Raw genomic sequence first — 22,601 nt, 5'->3', positions numbered from 1 at the left:
ATCATTTTATAAACATAGAATAATAGGCCCTTGTTGGGCAGAAACCAAGATTAGGCAAGATTTCAGAAAAGGTGCTTATTTAAAGCGCTGAAGGCAAATTGTGTTAATTTATAGCCTACATGTTTTCTACTGGTATTAAAGTGTGCTGAATCCAAATCTGCTATGCCCAGCTCAAAAATGGCTACTATAAGCCCTCAAATTGGACAATTTAAAGATGGCGGCCACCACTATGCTGGAATATATTACAAAGCATCTTTTTGACTAAACAAGGCCCCCCCGCCCCCAAATCAGAATGGGTTCTGATTTGAAATCATGTGAGGAGATTTTTCCAATGAACTTTATCCGGTAACTTATATTCCCAATATAATAATTATGTACATAATAAATGTCATGTGTCATTATATAACAGTTCTTAGTCAGTGGTTAGCACAGTCTGCACTGTGGAATCAGTGGGTGGAGATCAGTGGGTGGAGATCAGTACAACAAGTACCTTAAGATCAGGGACCACAGACACTCCATTCATGAGTCCATCAAATAGAACTCACTCACTGCCTCAAGATGCCCAAGAGCAAGCAGGCAGGGCACATCTCAATGTTGAAAGATGGTTGTTGAAAGCTTTCTCCTGATTACAGTATATCGTCGTTGTCGGGCGGAAACCTTGTATCTCCAAGTTTCAGATTTGTACGTTCTTTTGCAAAGTAAAGCCCTGCTTCATCGTACAAGGCCGTCGCACAAAATGAGTGAAAGCAGCCGATCTACAAGCACACACCGCCTCGCAGACAACGCCTCGCAGTGTTAGGCGTTGTGTGCTTGTTCACTAGTTAAAATCATTTTTAAAATGATAAATGCAAAACGAAAACCGTTCGTTTTGCAAAACCGGTTTTGGACGTATAAGGTTTTCACCCGACAACGACAATATATATACATATATGCAACACAGAGGTGGACATGAGCACCTTTTTTAAGCATGAAAACCATACCCTCCCTTTTTGTCTGTTAAACCCTCTTCCTTAGTTGACTGGGATCCACCAGGGCTCTGTACTAGTCTGAATGGATCGAAATTCCAAATACTACACAATTACATCATCACGCATTTGACATCACAACATTGTCATCACAACCAATGTACTGGTCTTTAAAACTAAACTTCCAATAGCATAATGTCATTCAACAACTATTCCAACGAATTAAATTGTTGTTTAACAAGTTATCCTGTAAATTAGTTGCACTGCTTCACAGAGGTGCTGGAGTCCGAAATGATTCACTGGACGATACATCTGAAAGGAGGACCTGATGATTCCTACCATGCTGCTGTGGTAGTCGGACACGAGCTGTACTCATTTGGAGGATACAACTACCAGAACAACAGTGATCAGATTGAAGTCCACATGTTCAACACAGTGTGTTTACGTTGGAGGAAGTTGGCCCCAGTGACAAATGGAAGAGGACAACGTCCCATTGAGGTTCCCTCCAGACGCTATAGCCACACAGCTGTGCTGGTAGAAGACAGTGTCTACATCTGGGGAGGTTATCCTATATACTGCAACGTTCTTTATGCCTTTAATGTTGACACCCACAGCTGGTCCAAACCCAATATTTCTGGGTCTATTCCAGAAGCAAGGAGATATCACTCAGCCTGTGTACTGGAGAAGGTCATGTATGTGTATGGAGGAGTCAACCGGCTGACTGAATGGACTAATGACATGTACAAGTTGGACACCACCATAATGGTCTGGTCTTCAATTAACACCAGAGGCACTCCTCCACCTGCTTCTAACAGACACTCTGCCACCATTATTGGAACAAAGATGTTTGTACTTGGGGGCCAGGGGCACCAGGGCCAGGGGAGATTAAACAACAATACTGTGTTTGACACAGAGACCAACTGCTGGCTGAAGACACTTCCTGCACAGCTTCTCCCTGAAGAACGTTCAGGTCATTCAGCCTTTGCCTACAATGGAGAGCTGTACATATTTGGTGGCTGGAATGGGAAACAGTACTTCAATGATCTGTGGAATTTCAGTCCAGATACCTTTTCCTGGAGGCAGGTTGAGACCAAGGGGAAAGGTCCCTTTGGGAGGAGTGGGATGTGCTGTTGCATGGTGGGAGGTCGTATCATCATCTTTGGAGGACACACTTACGAAGCATACGACACTGATGACCTGTACATCTTAGATTTAAGTCCTAGCCTGAAGACGCTATGCAAGCTATCAGTTATTCATTATGGTCTGGATGAGTCTGAACTCCCACATGACATCAGGTGGGAACTGGCAACCATGACTACCAACAGCAACAGAACAAAATGACAGCCCACATGCAGCCCCACACCACACAAACGTGCCTACCATGTCTAAGCAAGCACGCACGCACACACTAAAGCATGAAAGTGGCTTGGAAGCCGAGATATTGGCACTTTTATGTTTCTGCATAGTGGTGGCCGCCATCTTTAAAACTCAGAGACAAAAAATACTCTGAGAAACGCAAATGTAATCACAAACTAAAAAAAAGGCCCCAATAAACACCTTGAAGCCAAACTCCAAATAGTCAGTTTAGAGTTTAATAAACTGAGAAACCGGACAACCTCCTTAATCCATTCTGCCAAAAAAAACTACTTGGATGAGAAAGTCGAGGAAAACATCCACAAACCACGAGACCTATGGAAGCTATTTAAAACCCAGCTAAACTTAGATCCATCCATAGCCAGCAACATATCCATCCAAACTCCCATCACCCTCCTCACTGACAGTCTTGATGTAGCCAAAAACCTCAACATCTACTTCACCTCCATGGCTAAAAATCTGGTCAATAAACTGCCCGCTCCATCTGGGCTATTTGGTGTTAGGCACATCTTGAAATTCTACAGGAACCTTGGGGTATGCAAAGACAACTTTAAACTTGCCACGGTGACAACTGATGAAGTGTTTAAAAAACTGTGCACCCTACCTCAATACAAGGCCGCTGGCCATGACAAAATCGCCCCCAAATTTCTCATAGACTCAGCTGCCACCATTGCCCCAATCATTACCCACATTATTAATCTATCTATCAAGCAGGGGCAAAAAAGGCAGTAAACTTGACCCTGGTCAATCTCAATCCTTAATTCCATCTCTAAGGTAATGGAAAAAACTGTCTATGAAGAGGTGGCGAAATATCTTGAAGAGAATAAACTGATCTACGAGTTCCAGTCTGGCTTCAGAGAGTCCCACTCCACATATACATGCCTCATCTATTTGAATGATTACATCAAACGTGAAATTCACGATGGCAAATATTGCGGCATGGTCATGCTGGACCTCCAGAAGGCATTTGACACCGTCGATCATTCTATTCTAATTGAAAAACTCAAAGCTATTGGTCTTGACAGCACAGCAGTGAGATGGGTGCACTCTTACTTGGTGGGGAGGGAACAGATGGTGGAAGTCAACGGAACCCTGTCCCCCCCCCCTCCCTGTAAACTGTGGAGTACCTCAAGGGAGTATACTAGGACCACTGTTGTTCTTAATATACGTAAACGACATGTCATCTGCTTGTGACTGCAATCTGTTTTTGTTCGCAGATGACTCGGCTCTCCTAGTCTCAGGCAGAGACATATTGCAGGTTGAAAAGGCCCTTAACTGTGAACTAAACATGATCTGCTCCTGGCTCAATGACAACAAACTTTCAATTCACCTAGGTAAAACTGAATGTATCCTCTTTGGATCTAGTCAGACACTTAGTTTGAGAACTTCACAGACACTGTGATAGAAAGAAAAAAACACATCTGCTACCTGGGTTGCATCCTGGAGGCTAACCTATCCAGTGAAAAAATGACTACCAAGGTAATCAAAAAAGTCAACCAACGAATGTGTTTCTTGCAAAGGGTTGCCCCGCTGATCAATATTAAATCTTGAAAGACACTAGGAGGTGCTCTTATTGGGCCCCTCATTGATTACGGAGTCCTTGTCTGGTATCGCGACGCCCCAGCTGCCTTAAAGTTAAAGCCCCAAACAGCCCAGAACAAACTAATTAGGGTTGTGCTTGGTCTTCCACCTCAGACCCACCTTACCAATCATCACCACGAAAGCGTGGGGTGGCTCAAAGTAGCTGACAGAGTACAGCATCTTGCAATGGGCCTGGTGTACAAGATTCACTACACCTCCAAGATACCCATGTACCTGGCAAACTACTTCTTAAAGGTCAAGGATGTTCACGATCACAACACCAGAGGCAGCTCCACTAATCATCATCAACGTAGATTTAACACTAAACAAGGTGCTAACTCGTTCTCCTGCTATATCATCAACATGTGGAACGCCCTTCCACAAGCCTTAAAGGAGAGCAAATCCCTAGCCTCCTTCAAAATTGGTATGAAAAGTCACCTTCAGACAGCTGCTACCCGTGACTTGTAAATAGACTAAGCCCCCATGCTCCCCCCCCCTTTTTTTTCTGCCTTTGTATTTGATGTTATGCTTTTGAAACTGATATTATCCTAGATAAAGTACTATGTTCTATCCGTCTGTCTTTCAATGTTATATGAGATACTTAAAGTGTGGTTCCTGTGGAAATAAGCCTCGGCTTTCTAGGATCTCCTTTTAGTTGAACTTGTACAAGTGATTTGTACTGTCATGAAACTATTGCAAACTTCTAATAAATTCTTCAATCAATCAATTTAAATGATCCATTTTGAGGGCTTAGCGGTAATTTTTGAGCTGGGCATACAGCAGATTTGGATTCAGCATGCCTTAATACCCCTAAGGAAACTTGTATGCCATGAATTAACACGATTTGCCTTCGTGGTTAAGATTTATGGAAAACTGACCCTAGACTGTTTACCTCAACATTACATTTTTGAGCGTTTTGTAAATGAATGACCTACTTGATCATGCTGCAGTGTCACACAAAAGAATCAGATCTACAAGCTCGATTTGAGCTTGGAGATCTGATTCTTTGAATTTGAATACTGAAAAGTAACAGTTTTTCATACAGTATTATGAGGTTTCCACCGACAGAGGATATGGTCCCTTGTTAGGCATAATATATTTTTGGTTTTTGTCACATTCCTAAGACAAAAAATGCATTACAATAAGTTTACCCCCATTGATTCCGGATGGGGACGCAAATGCATTTGGGGCCCCATCCGGAATTAATGTACTATTATCACATTTCTGTCTTAGGAATGCGACAAATACAAAAGATATATTATTGAACTGAAGTCTCCATGGAGTAGCATATCAAGGGCCTGAAAAAAAGGGTCTTGTAATGAAACATCGCTAATAAAACAAAAACAAAACGGTTTCTAGTATTATAAAACATACATTAACGACTTTATCCCTATTTTATACCTATAGGCTATTTGAAAATAGCCGATCTAAAAGCTCACAACACGTAAGCATTTCGAGGTTAGGTTTAAGGCTTAGGATTGCAGTCATGTATAATGTATACTTTAGTTGCGAAAATAGCCTAGAAGCCCGGGACTAGGGAGCTTGTAGATCGGCTAGTTTCGGCTCGGGTTTAGTTTTGGTGTTTAGTAAAAATGTCCTTAAAAAATGCTCAGAACTGTAAAAAATGCCATTCCTAAAAATGCTGTCCAAAAATGCTGATGTCCTCTCAAATACAGTAATACAGAGGTGTGTGTGTGCGCGTGCATGCGTGTCCGTGTGTGTCTGTATACGGCCCTCGGCCGAGCCAGCACGTACCCGTGCATACATACTTTGCGCTCCCCGGTGTATTGTGCCGGAACGCGGGGCTCCCATGTTTCAATGCTAGCGCGCCGGCTAAATAATGCAGGCGGAGACAGTAAGATTGAGCGTATGCGAGAAGGAGAGTGCATCTATCGCCAGCTAATTCTGTATGTGATTTATTATGCTGCTGCCGCTGTCCCCAGTCGCACAGGCAGGCAGCTGGGAGACGCGTGCACAAGCACACGCGCGGGCAGGCGGTGCGCGCACACACACACACACGCACGCGCCTGTATCACTATACTTGTGAGTACATCAAAACTTTAGGACGACATTGAAAATAGGTGATTATAGGCAAAAAGAGTCGAAGAAATTCAGATCTACAAGCTCATGACAGATCTACAAGCTCTGCAAATGCAAAAAGTATAAAAAAGGGCAAACTCTAACCACCACCCCGAGACCTACCCTCTAAATGCCTAATCCTAAACCCTGAACTCAACCTGAATTGGTAAAAGGTGCATTTATATAACGCCTTTATCCAAGGCGCTTTCCAAGGAATGTGCATTACATTCAACCATACATTCATACTAGTCTGGGATCACTTCACTTTTTGGGTTTGTAACCGGTCTGGAGCGGAAACCACAAAACGTCATGTTGTAGTACTCAAAGGACTACAATTTGCCGGAAAGATCAAACCGGATTCAGTTTTAACCCAAAATATTCCCCTGCGCTCAAGGACACGCTTTTAGGGCCTACCTAATGAACTCCTTGATGCGGAGTAGTTTTGCTTTTGAAAAATGTGTTTGGTTTATGCATCTTTTAGTCCAACTTTTAGCGACTGGCAAGACTACACTAGGCTACTCGAGCATTTTAGGATTGGGGAAACAAACGGAGGGAACCAAATCAAAGCGGCGCCGCTTCTTCTAGTGGTTTCCGCGCTTTAGGCGGAAACCAAACGGCCTGTTATGAACGAACACCAGGCTTTCTCTCAGAAAGCCTGGTAGGCGAGTTTACATTCAAACACCGATGGCAAAGGAAACCATGCAAGGCACCAATGTGCTCATCGGGAGAAATTAGGGGTTCACTGCAGTGATCGAGTTATTCCCACAGCTCTGGGGCCTTGGAAAAAAATCGGCGGGTAATTGCGGATATAAAGTCGCCTAAAACGGGTACTTTCCTATATTAAATCATATTAAATCGGGTATTTCGCGGATATAAAGTCGGCTAAAACGGGTATTTCCTATATTAAATCATATTTTTCCTTTCACAATATTAATTCGGGCTTCACATTGGCTATGTTGACAACTCCAGGCAGTCTTTTCTGTTCATATTAACTCACCATTATTGCTCAGCCTCCAGTTCCCAATTCCTCCATCTGATGATCTGAGCTCTGAGCCATCCAGCCAAAAGTTCCCGTTCTGGTAGCATAAAGTCGGCTAAAATGGGTATTTTTCTTTCTCAAAACAAGGCGGGTCGGGTTCATATTTATTTACTAAAAAAAACATTGTCACGGGCACAGGCACACTAAGGCTACAGTCTTGCTAAGACAGCGTTGTTTTGTTTGGTTGTTTTGTCTTTTGTTGCTGTCCGGCGTGTCCGCCTTCCTTTGCCGTCCGGGCCGTGGCTAGAAGTGCAAAGACTCGATGCTGTGGTTCCTAGCTTAGCCTATGCCCAGGCCATGGCGAGACCACGCAGCTGGGTAGGTCTGCATCCAGGGCCTCCTCGGCCCTGGGGGAAAGGTAGGAACCATTGCAGCGAGTGTGTTATAACCCGGACGGTAAAGGAAGACTCACACCCCACATTAAATGCGCCTGATTTATAATAATAAAATGAATGGTAGGATTAAACGGTGTGATGTCATTGTTCAGTCTTACTGTCTAACATGTTTATTTAGTATATCTAGTTAACATAAATAATATAAATTCTTCCAATGGAACATAAAAAATAAAAAAAAACGAGAAAAAAAAAAAAAAAAAACACACTTAGAAAAAAAGAGACCCCAAAGGGGGTTGTTGACTATGGGGTCCCAGACTTTAACTATGGGAGCTAAGACCCCACTGGCACCCACGTAACTCGAACTCTGGTTCACTGTCTTCCACACACTAACAGACACTTCCACACTAACTCTGGGGGAGCCCGGGATCCAACTTCACCTCCTGAGCCACTGCCGCCCCTGAATAGTTTCCACATTGTAAAGGCCTGCCCATACTCTCTCTGAAACCGAAATTTTCGTCAGAAAGGTCTGGTTCAACTACAAAATGACAATGATCACTCGGACCTTCTGAAAACCATTACCCCGAATTAGAGTTCGGAAAGTTGGAACTCTCTGACGAAAAGTTCAGTTTCGGAGAGAGTGTGGACTGGCCTTTAGTCTTAACTCCCCAAATCTTTGTTTTAACCATAAAACAACCATTTCTCTTGTAATGACCAGAAAGGTTGTCCTAACAATGTCTACTGTACATCTCAAATTCTACTGTACTTGTGGGGACATTTGGCCCTCACAGGTAGAATCACACACACACACACGCGCGCACGCACACACGCACCATACAATGATGGCAGTCGTACAGGGAAAGTCTGGTCTCATCGTGCATCTAGCCTTTTGTTCCCCACGAATCCTTTCAGCCTTGTTTAAGCGCGCGGGGGAAACGGCGGGCCAAAAATATATTCTTATTTCAAACAATGGCCTGGGGGAAGGGTATGCATGTACATGCTATTTACAGCCGCGGTCCAGGTACATCTGTAACGGACGGTGGCACGCCGCATGAGCGGTTCCCGCCGGGGCACTTGCGCCTGACGCGCGCTCGCTCAAGGTTGTTGAAAAGATATGTATAGACGAACCGACCCCCTTCTCTCTACACCTGGAACGGGCCGGGCGGTAGCCAGACTGTGTAGTGTGGGGAAATTAATAAAACTAGGTTAGCTTTACATCTGGTTTTAACCCTCAAAGACCGAGTCGCGTTAGATTTTAACCACTGTAAGTGCCACGCTGCAAGCTTGTTGATCTGCTATTTTTGAAAAATCGCTAAAATGAGTGCAAGTCTTTGAATATCTTTGACCCGATCTTTGACCCGACTTCTAAATCCTTCCTCTAAATCAGTGGTTCTCAAACTTTTTCATGTCAAGGAACCCCAAAATTACATGTATTTGGCCGCAGACCCCCCATCTCAAAACATCTTGTTCCAGGGACCCCCCAGAAGCAGAGATTTGAGTTACAAAAGTTTGCTTTGAAAATAAATATATTGAAAAACGTGCACAACTTTTCATGATTTTTCAAAAAATAGCAGATCTACAAGCTCGCAGCGCGGCACTCGGTGCCGCGCTGTGAGCTTGTATATCTGCTATTTTTCAATAGTTAAAGCATTAAATAATTCTAGGCCTAAATGGGTTAAATGTGTGGTAATAACACTGCTCTCTTTCCCTGCAATGAGACACAGATTGCGGCGCGTGTCACTTCCTCACAAAGTTTACATCCAGGAGGACCAGCGGTTACATCAAGTATTGTGTCATCCGACTCATTTTGAGAAATCTGTATCATTCAGAAGAGATTTTGTAATCTATGCAATGACAACAGAGTCGGGATGAGTACCATGTACTGTTTGAGTGTAAGAACCTTACTATTTTGAATCTCAGACAAAAATACATGCCAAAGTACTATACAACCCATCCATCTATGTGGAAACTGATTTTATTACTACAAGCCGACAAGGCAAAAGTTATATGTAAATTGGGAGCTTTCCTAAAGAACACCTTGCCCTTGTTCAAATAATGTGTCGTGCCCGCTTTTCTGCTACGTCTGTTTGAATATTATTGTAATGTTTGTTATGTTTTGTATACTATTTATGTATACTAGCCTACAGCCCCTTGGTGTGAAGCAGACAGACTGTGATGTTGACGCCCATTTGTGATGTAAATCGCATCACAGGACAGCCGCCTACAGGCCAAAATTTGGGAAAATATTTTAAACATTTGGGGATTATGAGAAGTAGAGACACATCTGAAGGTGATAAAGTTGATGTTGGGCAAGGTACATGCGTTATTGATTTTTGTATTGTGTTTTTTAGACAATTGAGCAACTGCTGAACGTGGAGTTACAGATGGACGGTCGGACCAACCAGCATACACACTATTTTTTGGGGCGATTCTAATTAGGTTGTGGGATAATATGAGCTGTGCTCCATACCATGTGATCATGGTCGTGAGCTAAATAAATGATGATGATGATGATGATGATGAGAAAATGTATTTCTTCTTTAGTAAAGCGCTGGAGAGACAGGGAGACGCCTGTTACTGAACAGACACCCAATAACAACGACTACAATGATCAGAATGTAGAGTTAAATTGGTTACAGTCATACTGTACATCCTGCACACTCATACATCAATACAGTTACTTTACTTACATAACCTACATTCACGACACGGACACAAACGAACACGCTATGAGGAAAGGCAGATTTTTCTTGACATGCGAGAATCCGTGCCTGTGTGAGATGACATGCATTGATCATGATCATATCGTCACTGTCGGGAAGAAACCTTGTATCTCCAAGTTTCAAATTTGTAAACTTTTTTGCAAAGTAAAGCCCTGTTTCATCATACAAGGCCGTCGCACAGGTAGTGAAAACAGCAGATCTACAAGCACACAACGCCTCGCGGTGTGTGCTTGTAGATCGGCTGTTTTCACTAGTTTAAATCATTTTTAAAATGATAAATGCAAAACGAAGAGTTTTGGACATAAAAGGTTTCCACCCGACAACGACGATATATAAAGTCAGGCAGTGCGGAGCTGAAATTTGACAGGTCTTTTTTTATGTTGACACACTGCTTTGTGACACATGGCGTATCCTCCGGGGCACTCGCCAGCCCAGAGGTAAGCAGCTGATGTACGATGCTGGGATGTTAAGTATCTAGACGCCCACCTCCACTTCTAAGGCAATAGGGCTTTTGCCGCAAGGGCTGCACTTTAGTGGAATAAACTTCCACTGGGTGTTAGACTGGGCAAAACACTTTAAAATATATACTTCAAATAGCCGATCTACTTTGACACGTTGTGAGCTTGGAGATCAGCTGTTTGAAATATTAAAAAATTGTTTTCAACATAGTAAAAAATGGTGAAAGAGTTTGAGGATAAGGGGTAAGGCATGGACGACAATAGAGCCCCTAGTGTTTGACACGTATTAATGCCTGAAGCTTGTAAACCTGATATCTCCCCGTGCCAAGCAAGGATTCAATCTTGACAGAGCTATAGATTGTTGGACGAATCCAAGGTAGGACATGAAACTTGATCAAAGCAGGAAGAAAATGACAAAGCAGGCTACTCTAGCCTGCCTTCTGCTTGGTTGTTTCTGTGCCTCACATAAGTCTCACTATATGAGAACGTTCAAAAGAGCAAGCACACCAGGCGTGCCTATAGCGCCTACTACAGGAACAGCAGTGGTGTTGCAGGTGTGGCAGTTCACTCTGTTACTACAGGACATTCTATGGCAATCTCTCTCTCTCTCTCTCTCTCTCTCTCTCTCTCTCTCTCTCTCTCTCTCTCTCTCTCTCTCTCTCTCTCTCTCTCTCTCTCTCTCTCTCTCTCTCTCTCTCTCTCTCCAGACTCCTCTCCAGTTCTTTAGTTGGGCCCCGTGGCCTGCTTGTGTGTGTGTGTGTGTGTGTGTGTGTGTGTGTGTGTGTGTGTGTGTGTGTGTGTGTGTGTGTGTGTGTGTGTGTCAGCCTATCTCTCCACTGCAATTCATCCTCATTTTATCTACAGCAGCCTTAATTGGATCCCATCACACTCCCACCTGACAGTGGAGAAACATTCACTCTCACACACACACGCACGCACACGCACACGCAAACACACACATGTACACGCACACGCACACGCACGCACACACACACACACACACACACACACACGCGCGCGCGCGCGCGCGCGCGCACACAACCATATCAACCAAGAAGAAACGCAGACAAACAGAAAATGGAACCTATCTCTCTCTCTCTCTATCCCCCCCCCCTCTCCCTCTCTCTCTCACACACACACACACACACACACACACACACACACACACACACACACACACACACACACACACACACACACACACACACACAGACACACTCAAACACATACAGTATGGACACCGACACGCATCAACTCGCATACGAAAATACACACAGATCTAATACTTCTCAGCAGTACTATTGCTGCAGTAGAGCCTGATTTATACTTTGTCCTACGACAGTGTCCCGTGTCAAAGATAGAGCTATTTTCACTCAGCTCGGAGCGCAACTAACTACAGTAAGTATGAATGGTACTGAGCACACTGGGGATTCCACTAACTACAAACGTCCTCTGCTGTTTCAGCGCCCGCCAAGACTTCTCTACACGCCCTCCTTTCTGGAGCTAAAGATTTTGTTAAAGATGGTGTGCCATGATTTCAGGTATTATGATTATACGATTTTTTCCAAAAAAAAGGGTATAGAAAGTGGTACAATTATGTTTTTATGTGGCCACACCCACCAGGTGGTGACCCAGCTGAAGTTAGCCACACCCACAGTGTTGGATGTATGGTAAAAGGGGAGGGGATGAGTTTATGATGTCATTAAATCTGTCTTTTTTCGACTGGGCCTTTTGACTCAGAGGTTTTCAGCTTCCAGGAGGATACCCAAAATACACAGGGAAGGCAAATGTGCACATTATAACCCCACCCGGTGGTCTATCAGAGTAAAGTTAACTCCGTAGACACATAGAGAACAGAAAAAGTACAAAACTATGGCACCAACTCTTTAATGTTTTTGAGCACGCAGCTGATAAAAGCACTCTTATGATATGTTTCATTAATCATTAATGGAGACTTAGACTATAATTAAGCTCAGGACGCTACTGAGTGATTGAATGAAACATATTGTGTAACACCTACAAGTGGATGAAGATGGAGGAGATGGAAGACAGACAACATCCACTCAAAACTAAAACATAATTACGTGCTAATGGATGCATAAGAACAATTATTTCTTTGGTTTAATGGACAGCATTAGGTATGCTAGTTTTGAGTGGATGTTGTCCAAGAAATAATTGTGGAAAAACCTCGAAACTGATCAAATATTTTATTTCTTTTACATTTATTTTTACGTTGGAATATGGAATGAGTTCCTGGGCCCGGATTTGGTCCGCGGGCCACCAGTTGAATGTCACTGGTGAAGACTGGGGGAAATACTAGCAAACCTAGTATAGAGCCCTGGGGGACACCGGTCAACTAAGTATAAAGGCTTTAAGTGGTAATAGTGAACTTGAAAGGAACTCGCATGCTTGCCCAGAGAACTCATTACGCAAAGGGCACACGGTACTGGATATGAAGCAAACCGCCTCACAAAGGAACAGCGGGAGAATGGCCGTTATTATTATGAGAAATAAATAAATAAAACTTTTACTTCAATAAGGCATCCACAAATAAAACTATTCTTATGTCAACAGTAGCCAGAGTCAGCCAGGCCGCATGCTGACTTCCAGAGTCTGAGGCCCAGAGCTAATTCTTCCTGTGTTCTGGGTACATGCGGGGGCCTCGAAGCCGCTGGCCGCAGTTCAGAACAACAGCGACCGCCCACAAAGTGTCAGTCTGTGGAGCCCAGTGCTGACCCCACGTCCACACCAGTCTCTGTCACCAGCCAAAGCAAAACACAGAGACGTGTTGGCATTACTACTACTTTTTACAATTGGCAAAGAAAGGTCAATCTGCTATTTTCACAAAGTATAACTCAGGTGTAACTTCTCACCCTAATCCCGAAGTGCCAAAGAATCTAACCCTAAACCTGAATCTAACCCTAAACCTGAATCTAACCCTAACCTGAATCTTTTCCCATCTGCATCTTTTTTAACTATAAAACCACCATAACAATCTTGTGCTGACTGGGAAAACTGTTCTCACAATTTCTACTTAGCAGATTCTACTATGATTGTGGGAGCATTTGGCCCTCACATGTAGAGTAATGCAAATACATGCGCACGTACTCATACATGCACACATACACACACGCACGCACACACACTCCCCATGCCCTTTAGTGTAATGAGCGCTCGCTGCTTCCCTTTGAACGGCGAGCTAGCGCTGCGACTCTACGCTTGCATGTTAATAATACATCTCGTTAAGTAAGTCGTAATTGGCGTCGTTAAATGCCCCCCCACCCCCCATCCCTGGCTGATTGGGGACTGCAGAAATGAACAGCTCTGAAACGGCTGCTTCCTATTAGAGCTGACGGGCTGACTGAAGGCTCACACCTGGGAGGGGGGCTTTGTTAACGTTGAAATTATACGTTATACTTCTACTTCATTACATCTTCATTAGAGGCAGACATTGTACTTTTACTCCACTACAATTATTTGCAAACTTTTGTTAAAGGTTACTTTGCAGATTTATATTGTTATTATTACTACTACAAAATATACGTTAACCAATGAAGCCCACATTTGTACTTCTGCTGAATGAGTGCTTTTCACATTTGATACTTTAAGTATATTTTGATGCCAATATTTTGTACTTCTATTCAAGATATATTTTGAATACAGGCCTTTTACTTGTAACCATGTATTTCTACATTGTGGTATTGCTACTTCCAAGAAATTCTGTATACCTATGTGTACCACCACTGTTACCATTCAGGTTTTACATTCACCACACAAACTCATAACACACTCACACACATGTACAGCACCATGGATTAGAACACAACATATACAGTAGTATACGTTGAAGTATCTACATTTACTCAAGTACAACTTTGAGGTACTTACATTATACTCACTTGACTGTCCATTTTTCTGTACTTTATACTTCTATCCCATTACATCACAGGGGCAAATACTGTATGTTTTACTCCACTGCGATTATTTGACAACTTTGGTTACTACTAGTTACTTTACAGATTTAGAACTTAACTGATAAATGATGGTATATTATAATAGGTCAATCTACCCAGCAGCACATGAAGTAATTATAATCAGCTACCACCTTTACCATCTGCAGCATTAAAGTGATGAACATATTTTAATGCATTACTAATTTCAAGCAATAATACATGACTTTTACTTGTAAGGCTTTTCATTTTGCATGACCTTGACTGGATGAAGCATACGGTTGTGAAGCGATGAGCGTATTTAGCTGCAGACGTGTAAATAAACAAACCAACATATAGTTTAAGTGTATGGAGGGTATCTGCACATTTCTAAAATGACAATTTAAGGACTTTACCTCTAAAATGTCAAATTAAGCATTGGCCAAACTGTCAAATATTAGAGGCATTGCGAGGCGCTGTGAGCATGTAGATCTGCTATTTTCACAATATATGATATAACCCATAGGCGATTCTAGCCTCTTCCAGCAGGGGGTGCACGACCTCTATTACCTCATGCACGCGCGCACAGCGCAATTTTTTTCAAGCGCGCACGCGAAAAAAATTGCGGATATTAGCGGTTTTGTAATGTTGTTTTAGCGGATTTCTGCAGTTAATTTTGTACCCAAATGTAACACAATATAAACAAAAAAAAGTGTAAAACAGGTGCTTCTTTTTCTAGACACCATATGTCTATCTATAGGATTTATTTACTTATTTTGCAGACAGAGGCAGCACAGCCAGGACATATAAAGCCAAACATCAAGTTAATCATCATTCATCAAGCAATCAAGCAGTCATTTACACTGTCAAATAAGCATTTCACAAAAACAAATAGTAGACACATCCTTATTACACAATGAACTGCAGCCTCCGGGTTTTGGCACTTGCAAACCTTTCAATTATTTTCTGCACTTTAATTTCGTGTATTTTCTCAATCTGTAAAATGCCTATATCTGACACTCTTTTATCAGTCATGGTTGTCCGTAAATACGTTTTTAGTTGTCTCAAAGTAGAGAAACTGCGCTCAGCTGAAGCACTCGTAACTGGTATGGTGAGGTACAGTGTGTAGACGTGTTTTAATGTACCAAATGAATCAGAATTATGCATTCCCTTCTCTTGAAAAAAAGCAAGTTTCTTTTCAAACAGTGTCGTGTCCTCCATTTCTTTTTTTTGCGCACATTCTCTTCAATATAACGAAACAGTTGAAAAAAGGGAACATAATAGACTATGCACTTGGAGGGAGTACAACAGCATTGTGTAAACAGAGATGTGTCTTTATGTACCTGTCCTCCTGAAAGCTTGCTCGGCGTTCTCAGAACCAAAGGCCCGACATGGAAAGCAGAACGCCCGGTCATGGCGCACGCTATACTCCAGCCAGGCAAAATCTTTAAACCACTCCTTTCTGAATTTGCGTTGTTTTTCGCCAGCGGCCTTTAATGGACATTCTACATCTTCTGGCTGATATGGACCCAAAGCCAAAAACTGCTTGGCTTTATCCGGGCCATGGCAAGGGTCTCTTTCATGAACAAAGTTGGCTTCATTTGGCTCCTCTGGGTCTGGGCCTGGGGTAACAAGAGTTGAGTCTGGAGTGGGGCTTGCTTGCTGTGGAGGAACCGGGGCCTCGGTCTCCGGCAACGGCGAGCCTTCCACAGTGATGTCGGTGGCTGGATCACTGCTGCTGCAAGCTCCGTCCACCTCCTCTGGTTCACGTTCATTAGCATTACTGTCAGTGTCGAGTGAACTACTATACTTGCCCCTCCACCTCTCTTTTTGCGCACATTTTACAAATCACGATCACTGTTTTATTTAATAATTATAAAATAAAGTTACATTACAAAAAAAAAAAAAAATCAAAATGGCCGCCTGGCGGCCAGGGGGTGCACGTGCACCCTAGGACACCCCTTAAAATCGCCTATGATATAACCATTACATTTCACAAAATGTAATGCCTCAGCTCTTAGTGCTCGTCAGGTGTGTGTTTTCTACAAGCGCACAGAGATGACATCATGGGCTCCCATGGTTGCTCTTACCATGGTCTTCTGGCACTGGATGCTGGTGCTGTTGAAGCGGAGCGCGGGCACGCTGTGCGACGTGCCCTGGATGTGGAAGATGCACTCGTAGTTCCGCTGGCCGGACTGCGGCTGGGGCAGGTTCTGAGCCAGCAGGGTGATGGGCCTCATCACCCCGGCCGGGATGTAGATCTGGGTCGACGGGAGGATCTGAGGGCACTCCTGCAAAGGGAGAGAGAGAGAGAGAACAGAGAGAGAATTATGAACATGGCTGTCACGAATACGATGATGATTAATTGTCACTCAAATAATTGCGATTAACGATTTCATCGTGTTTTTGTCGTTGACAATTACATTTCTGTTTGGCTTGTAGGCTTTGAAGTTGCATATTATATTGCATATTATATTGCATATTACAGATATGACACATAACCTAAATATACAAAGAAATGACTGACATAATTGACTTTATACTAATTGCTATTTCCACTATTTTTTGACAATGTTTGAAAAAAAAAATCAACATAAACGATATTAACGATTATGACAATTATGACAAAATAATTAGGATCACGTCAAATAATTGCAATTAGACGATTATGTAATAATTGTGACAGGCCTAGTTATGAAGGTGTCTTCTGACACAAAGGGTAGGGAAACACGGAACGATGTGAACATTGCTGAATGTCCCTTCAAACGTGGACTGTTCACATCTCACGCTCTACTGTACGTGCTTGACATCACCAAACAGCAGCAGCACGGCACACGCAACAACCAGTAAACCCAGAGAGAAAGTGAAACTCAGACAAACAGCAAGAACGAGGTATGTACACGAACGGTGGTTGATAATCGATTGCAGATCGTCTATGAATCCTTGTGTCCCTATTCTGAGGGAAACATAAGCCGAAAATAGCAGATCTACAGCTCATAACGTCTCGCACCGCGAGGCGTTATGAGCTTGTAGATCAGCTATTTTGGCAGAGGTTTGGTTGTAGGGGGTGAAAAAGAGCAGGCCAGTATTGAGTAAAAATACACATTAACATGAATCCAGCACAACGCTACACACAAATGTGAAAAAAGTTTAATCTTCATCACGAAGAGGGCTCCCCTGCTTCATTTCTCTCTCAGCTAAGGGGTCCCTGGCCCTGAAAGAAAACACTGAAGAACCCTGGTATAAGTGTTAAGTGGTTAGGCTCAAATAACCTTTTATTCATCCAAATAGCTTTAAGATGGCCAACATCAGGCATGAAAGTAAAGGGTGAGCCGTATAATGGGCGCTCAAGGTTGGGCTCGGAAAGAAATAAGTCCACGGTCGGCATGCTGAGCAAGGACAGAAGATTACGTCTCCCCCTGAGTCTGCTGAAGACTTGGTGACATTTAAATCCCTTCTTTAAAGCCCTTTCATAGGAAAGTGTTCGTGAATTGTTGAATATAGGTTACTGGGCTTTTATCGTTTCAAAGCCGCCACATTTTGGGACTTTATTTTATCCCCGGATGTCAAACACAGTCTGCATCAGATAACAACACAACACACACATCCCCTTCTCTCCATCTCTCTGTCTCTTTCTTTCTTCGGTATTTACAAAATACAATGCTTTTAACTACATATCGTCACTGTCGGGCAGAAACCTCGTACTGCCAATTTTTTTCGCAAAGTAAAGCCCTGCATCATCATACAAGGCCATCGCCCAAAAGTAGTGAAAACAGCCGATCTACAAGCACACAACGCCTTGCGGTGCGAGGCGTTGTGTGCTTGTAGAACGGCTGTTTTCACTAGTTTAGTTCATCTATCTATAAATGCGACAAATCTCTGTCTGCGTGTCTGTGTGTATGTAATCCGCCCGAAGGGCGGCCGAGCTTCTAGTTTTTTAACTGATAAATACAAAACGAACGGTTTTGGACATACAAGGTTTCCACCCGACAACGACGATACTTCTTACTCCACTACAATTATTTGAAAACTTTAGTTACTAGTGACTTTGTAGATTCGGGTTATTATTACAGAACACACATTAACCACTTCGGCCGGATGTGCAGTACATTCCGGCCATTTGAAAATAGCAGATCTACAAGCTCACAATGCGTCGCATCTTCGCAATTCCAGACTTTTACTTATAACAGAGTGTTTGTACATTGGAGTATAACTACTTTGGTACTTTATCCACCACCATCTCTCTCTCTGTGGTGGAAGTGTGTCCGAAATGTTACTTAACACATTAAACGCCCACGTGGTGCCCACGCGCCAATCTCTTTGATGTTTACGTGTGCCCACGACGCGTTCGATGCGTTGTACAGTAAACTATACTGTACTGTAGCTACTGCACTTGGCTACCGCGGTGATGAAACAAACTCCATTTCCCAACATGCAGCGCGAAATTACGTCACCCGGACGTGCTGTCTGTCTCGTTGACTTCCTGTTTAGCGGCTGCACAAAAATGCTGTTTTCTCCGGATTCTCTTCCTTTTTTCTTTTTTTTTCTCAAAACGGCAGCCTCTTCTACCGGCCATAACACAAACACTGTGGCTTAGAATTGATAAAAAACGGTCCTGACAGAAAGAAAAGATTTTCGCGAAATAAACAGGACATACTTGGATTACATTTACTCTGATTACTTTTCTCGCCAGTACTTCGAAGGTAGGTAAAATGGCGGGTTGCCATGGGCACCAGCAAATTAAACGTTGAATAATTCTGGGCACCCGATGTGTTAAGTAAAAGTAGCAACACAAAACAAAATACCGACGTTCCACCTCTGTGTGCTCTCTCTCTCTCTCTCTCTCTCTCTCTCTCTGTCTCTCTCTCTGTCTCTCCTTTCTTTTTGTTCTGTTCCCCCTTTATTTCTCTATATCGGTTTCATCTGTCTCGTTCTCCTCAACCCCTTCTCTATCAGTCTGCCATCTCTCTCTCCCTCCCTCCTTCTTTCTCTCTTCCACACTCATCTGTTCTCTCATTCTCACCCTCCCTTTTTTACTGCTGTTCTCTCCTCCCTCTATATTTCTTTCATTCTGCCTCTCTGCTCGACGCTAACAATGAACAACAAACATGCAGTATATGTCAATACATTGCAGAAAAAGCTGTCAAACAATAAATCAAACAGCTCATTTACCTGAAAGGCAATTCATCTAGCATACATCACATAAAAAGTGTCAATGGTCTGTCATGTTTAGTCTATTGACTATGACTATGACTGCATGCATGCATCATTATTACTGACAAGCATTTTCTGAAGCAATGCGTATTGTTTGATTTCTGAGGAACAAACAGAGGAATCATCAGCGATCGCTCACATGAATGTCATTTGGTAGTTGTATTTAATATCGTCTCTGTCGGGCAACAAACCATGTATCTACAATCATGTTTCATCTTTTCATCATTCTTAGTCAATTTCCTATTGTATACGTGACACGTTCATAGTATCACAGTGTCGCACAAATAGCAAAAATAGCCAATCTATAAGCTTGTGACACGTTGGGAGATAGTATATTTGTTATTTATTTTGTTACATTTCGGAAAGCTTTTGACATATTTCATTTCGTAAAATAGGGAGGCCAGGTTGAAAGAGCTTAAGACTGTCTGTGGGTATTATAAACTAACTACGTCGCACCACCGACGCAACCGATATGTCATAGTGTCGGTGGTTTGTCAGAGTACCCATTGTACCTGTCTGTCTGTCTCTTTTATTCCCATATACAGAGATCCCTGATGTTATATACCTTGACAAACCCATACAGTATATGGGGCATATTGTTTGGATCGACGGTTCTGGACAACCGTATAACCGACCAACTCGGTGGCGAGCACCGCACTCCCAGAGTCCTCGAAGTGCCACCTGAAGTGGCATCTGTGGCAGGGGTGCTGACAGCAGAATCTGTCTTGACTTGTGAGATTACTGGTTTTGGACAAGGTTTTGGACAAGGTTTCAACAGCGGAACATGCTGCCTGTGTCTACTTAAATGAAGGACATTTCCTGAGTGCTTGATGAGTCAGTCTACTAATGAAAGAACTCTACTGAACCGCGCTCGCTCCCGGGTAAATAGTTTCTGAGACTTTGAGTTGTGCTCACATTCTCTTAAGTGCTTTTCAAGGAAGCCGCTGCTTTAAGAAGGATCGAAAGCAAAGAGCGAGGAGCAATGAGCGAGGGATGAGAGAAGGAAAAAAACAGGAGGATCAGGTGAGCTTAGGAGGAGGTGAAGTGAGGAGAAAGGTGAGCATATAATGAAAGGAGAGGAGATGAGGGGCGAGGAGAGGTCCTAGGAGCCATGCACTCGTTTATTAACGGAGAGATGAGAGTCACGCAAGGTCAGCTCCCTGTGGAGGGAGAGACAGAGAGGGAGAGTCAAAGAGAGGGGGAACTAGACAGACAGACAAACAGAGATAGATAGATAGATAGATAGATAGATAGATAGATAGATAGATAGATAGATAGATAGATGTTATGCCTTTATTTTATAGGACAGTAGGAAATGGGGAGAAAGATGGGGAGTGACAAGCAGCAATGGTGGTCGGGACCGGGATTCGAACCCGCAACACGCTGTCAGGCATCAGAGCCTATGTGGTATGCGCCTGGACCGCAAGAAGTGGCCTGCTCACTCCTCGTGCACTGAAGGAAGCATGAGCTCAGTTCGGGGCTCTCCCCAGGTTGGCAGAGGGAGAGCAGAGCCCAGGATTACAGCTTAGGCAATATGGGGTATGCGCGTGACATCATCATCATACCAGGAAGTTATGTGGGAACGCCTACTGAGTGGCAAAAAAACTACTTTCTGGCCTTGACAGCCCATACATGCAAACAGAAAAGTCCTACCTGATTGCATTAAATGATGTTAAATGATGTTACTCATTTTGCCACTCATTTTGCCACTCGATTTGCCATTCACTTTATGCATGCGCATACCCTCTATTGGCACTGGGTGAAAAATGGGTTACAAAATCGTGGGATAACAATTTAAGAAAAAAAAAAAGATAGACACATATAGCCTATACAGATAGATTAGATAAGATAGATATACAGTCAATTCATGTCCATCTGCGTATGATTGTTACTGTTTTCAGTTGATGCCATCTTTCTTATACAGGTAGTTGTAGTGGAAAACGAACCTCATCACTTCTCGTCATGTCCCAGTCTATTTCAGGTCGGGATGTTGTTCCGCCTCTCCTTTGAAAAGAAACCTGGCCTTTATCCGACACGCTACAATACTTTCGGAACCATCTCCAAATTGCCCTTTATTTTCCAGGTAGGTACAGGAAAGGAAGAGGGGGATAGCAGTTTCAAAACAAGTACTAGAAAAAGCACTCAACAGTGTGCGGCACACACTCCTGCCAGCTGGTCCATGAAGTGTTATGGTGCCATGGACACTACACTGCACAGCAAAATGCTCAGTGTTACTTTAACTTCCAAAGAGTGTAGGAATGGAAGGGTTCATTTATACACTGTGCTGAATTAACTCTAAATTGACAGAACATTGTGGATACTTTTCTTTTGCCAGGTTGTCCATAATGGGGTGCAGTGGTGGAAAAAGTACTCACATATTTTACTTAAGTAAAACTATCAATACTGCAATATAGAAATACTCTGTTACAAGTCTGGAATTCAAAATGTACTTAAGTAAAAGTACAAAATGTTTGAAAACAGCGAATCTACAAGCTCACAATTCGTCGTATCGCTTGTAGATCGGCTATTTTCAACTAGCCCAGGTACAGTATACAATAGGGCTAAAGTGGTTTATGCATGTTTTATAACATCATTTATGTCTGCAAAGTAACTAATAACTAAAGTTACAATAGTACAATATTTGGATCCGAGATGTAGTGGAGTACAAGTAAAAGTATTGGAAATTGGAATTACTAAATTACAAATACCTTAAAATTGTACTTACAGTACATTACTTAAGTATATGTACTTAGTTACTTTACACCACTGCTCTTTGGTGTTGAAGTAACTCTAAATTGACAGAGCGCTGCAAATACTTTTGCCAGGTTGTCATAATGTGGTGTACCGTGTAGGTGCCAATACACACTGCACAATAAAAACCTCCAATGGCCTATAGTGGTTAAGGTG

General features: G+C 42.9%; 1 protein-coding gene across 1 annotated transcript in view; it reads right to left on the bottom strand.

Annotated features, from left to right (window-relative positions):
- Positions 1–22,601, bottom strand: part of LOC308290942 (plexin-A1-like) — a gene marked incomplete at its 5' end in the record, with an annotated part of 341,256 nt that overhangs the window by 148,659 nt on the left and 169,996 nt on the right. Inside the window, one exon of the mRNA XM_080732857.1 lies at positions 16,571–16,771. Within this exon, the coding sequence (XP_080588983.1) occupies positions 16,571–16,771 (201 nt within the window). The remainder of the gene's footprint in view (positions 1–16,570; positions 16,772–22,601) is intronic.

Source organism: Nannobrachium achirus (assembly GCF_963921795.1).
Source record: "Nannobrachium achirus genome assembly, chromosome: 9".
NCBI classification, from domain to species: Eukaryota; Metazoa; Chordata; class Actinopteri; order Myctophiformes; family Myctophidae; genus Nannobrachium; species Nannobrachium achirus.
Note: the sequence above shows the minus strand (reverse complement) of the source record. Positions and strands in the feature narration are given on the sequence as shown.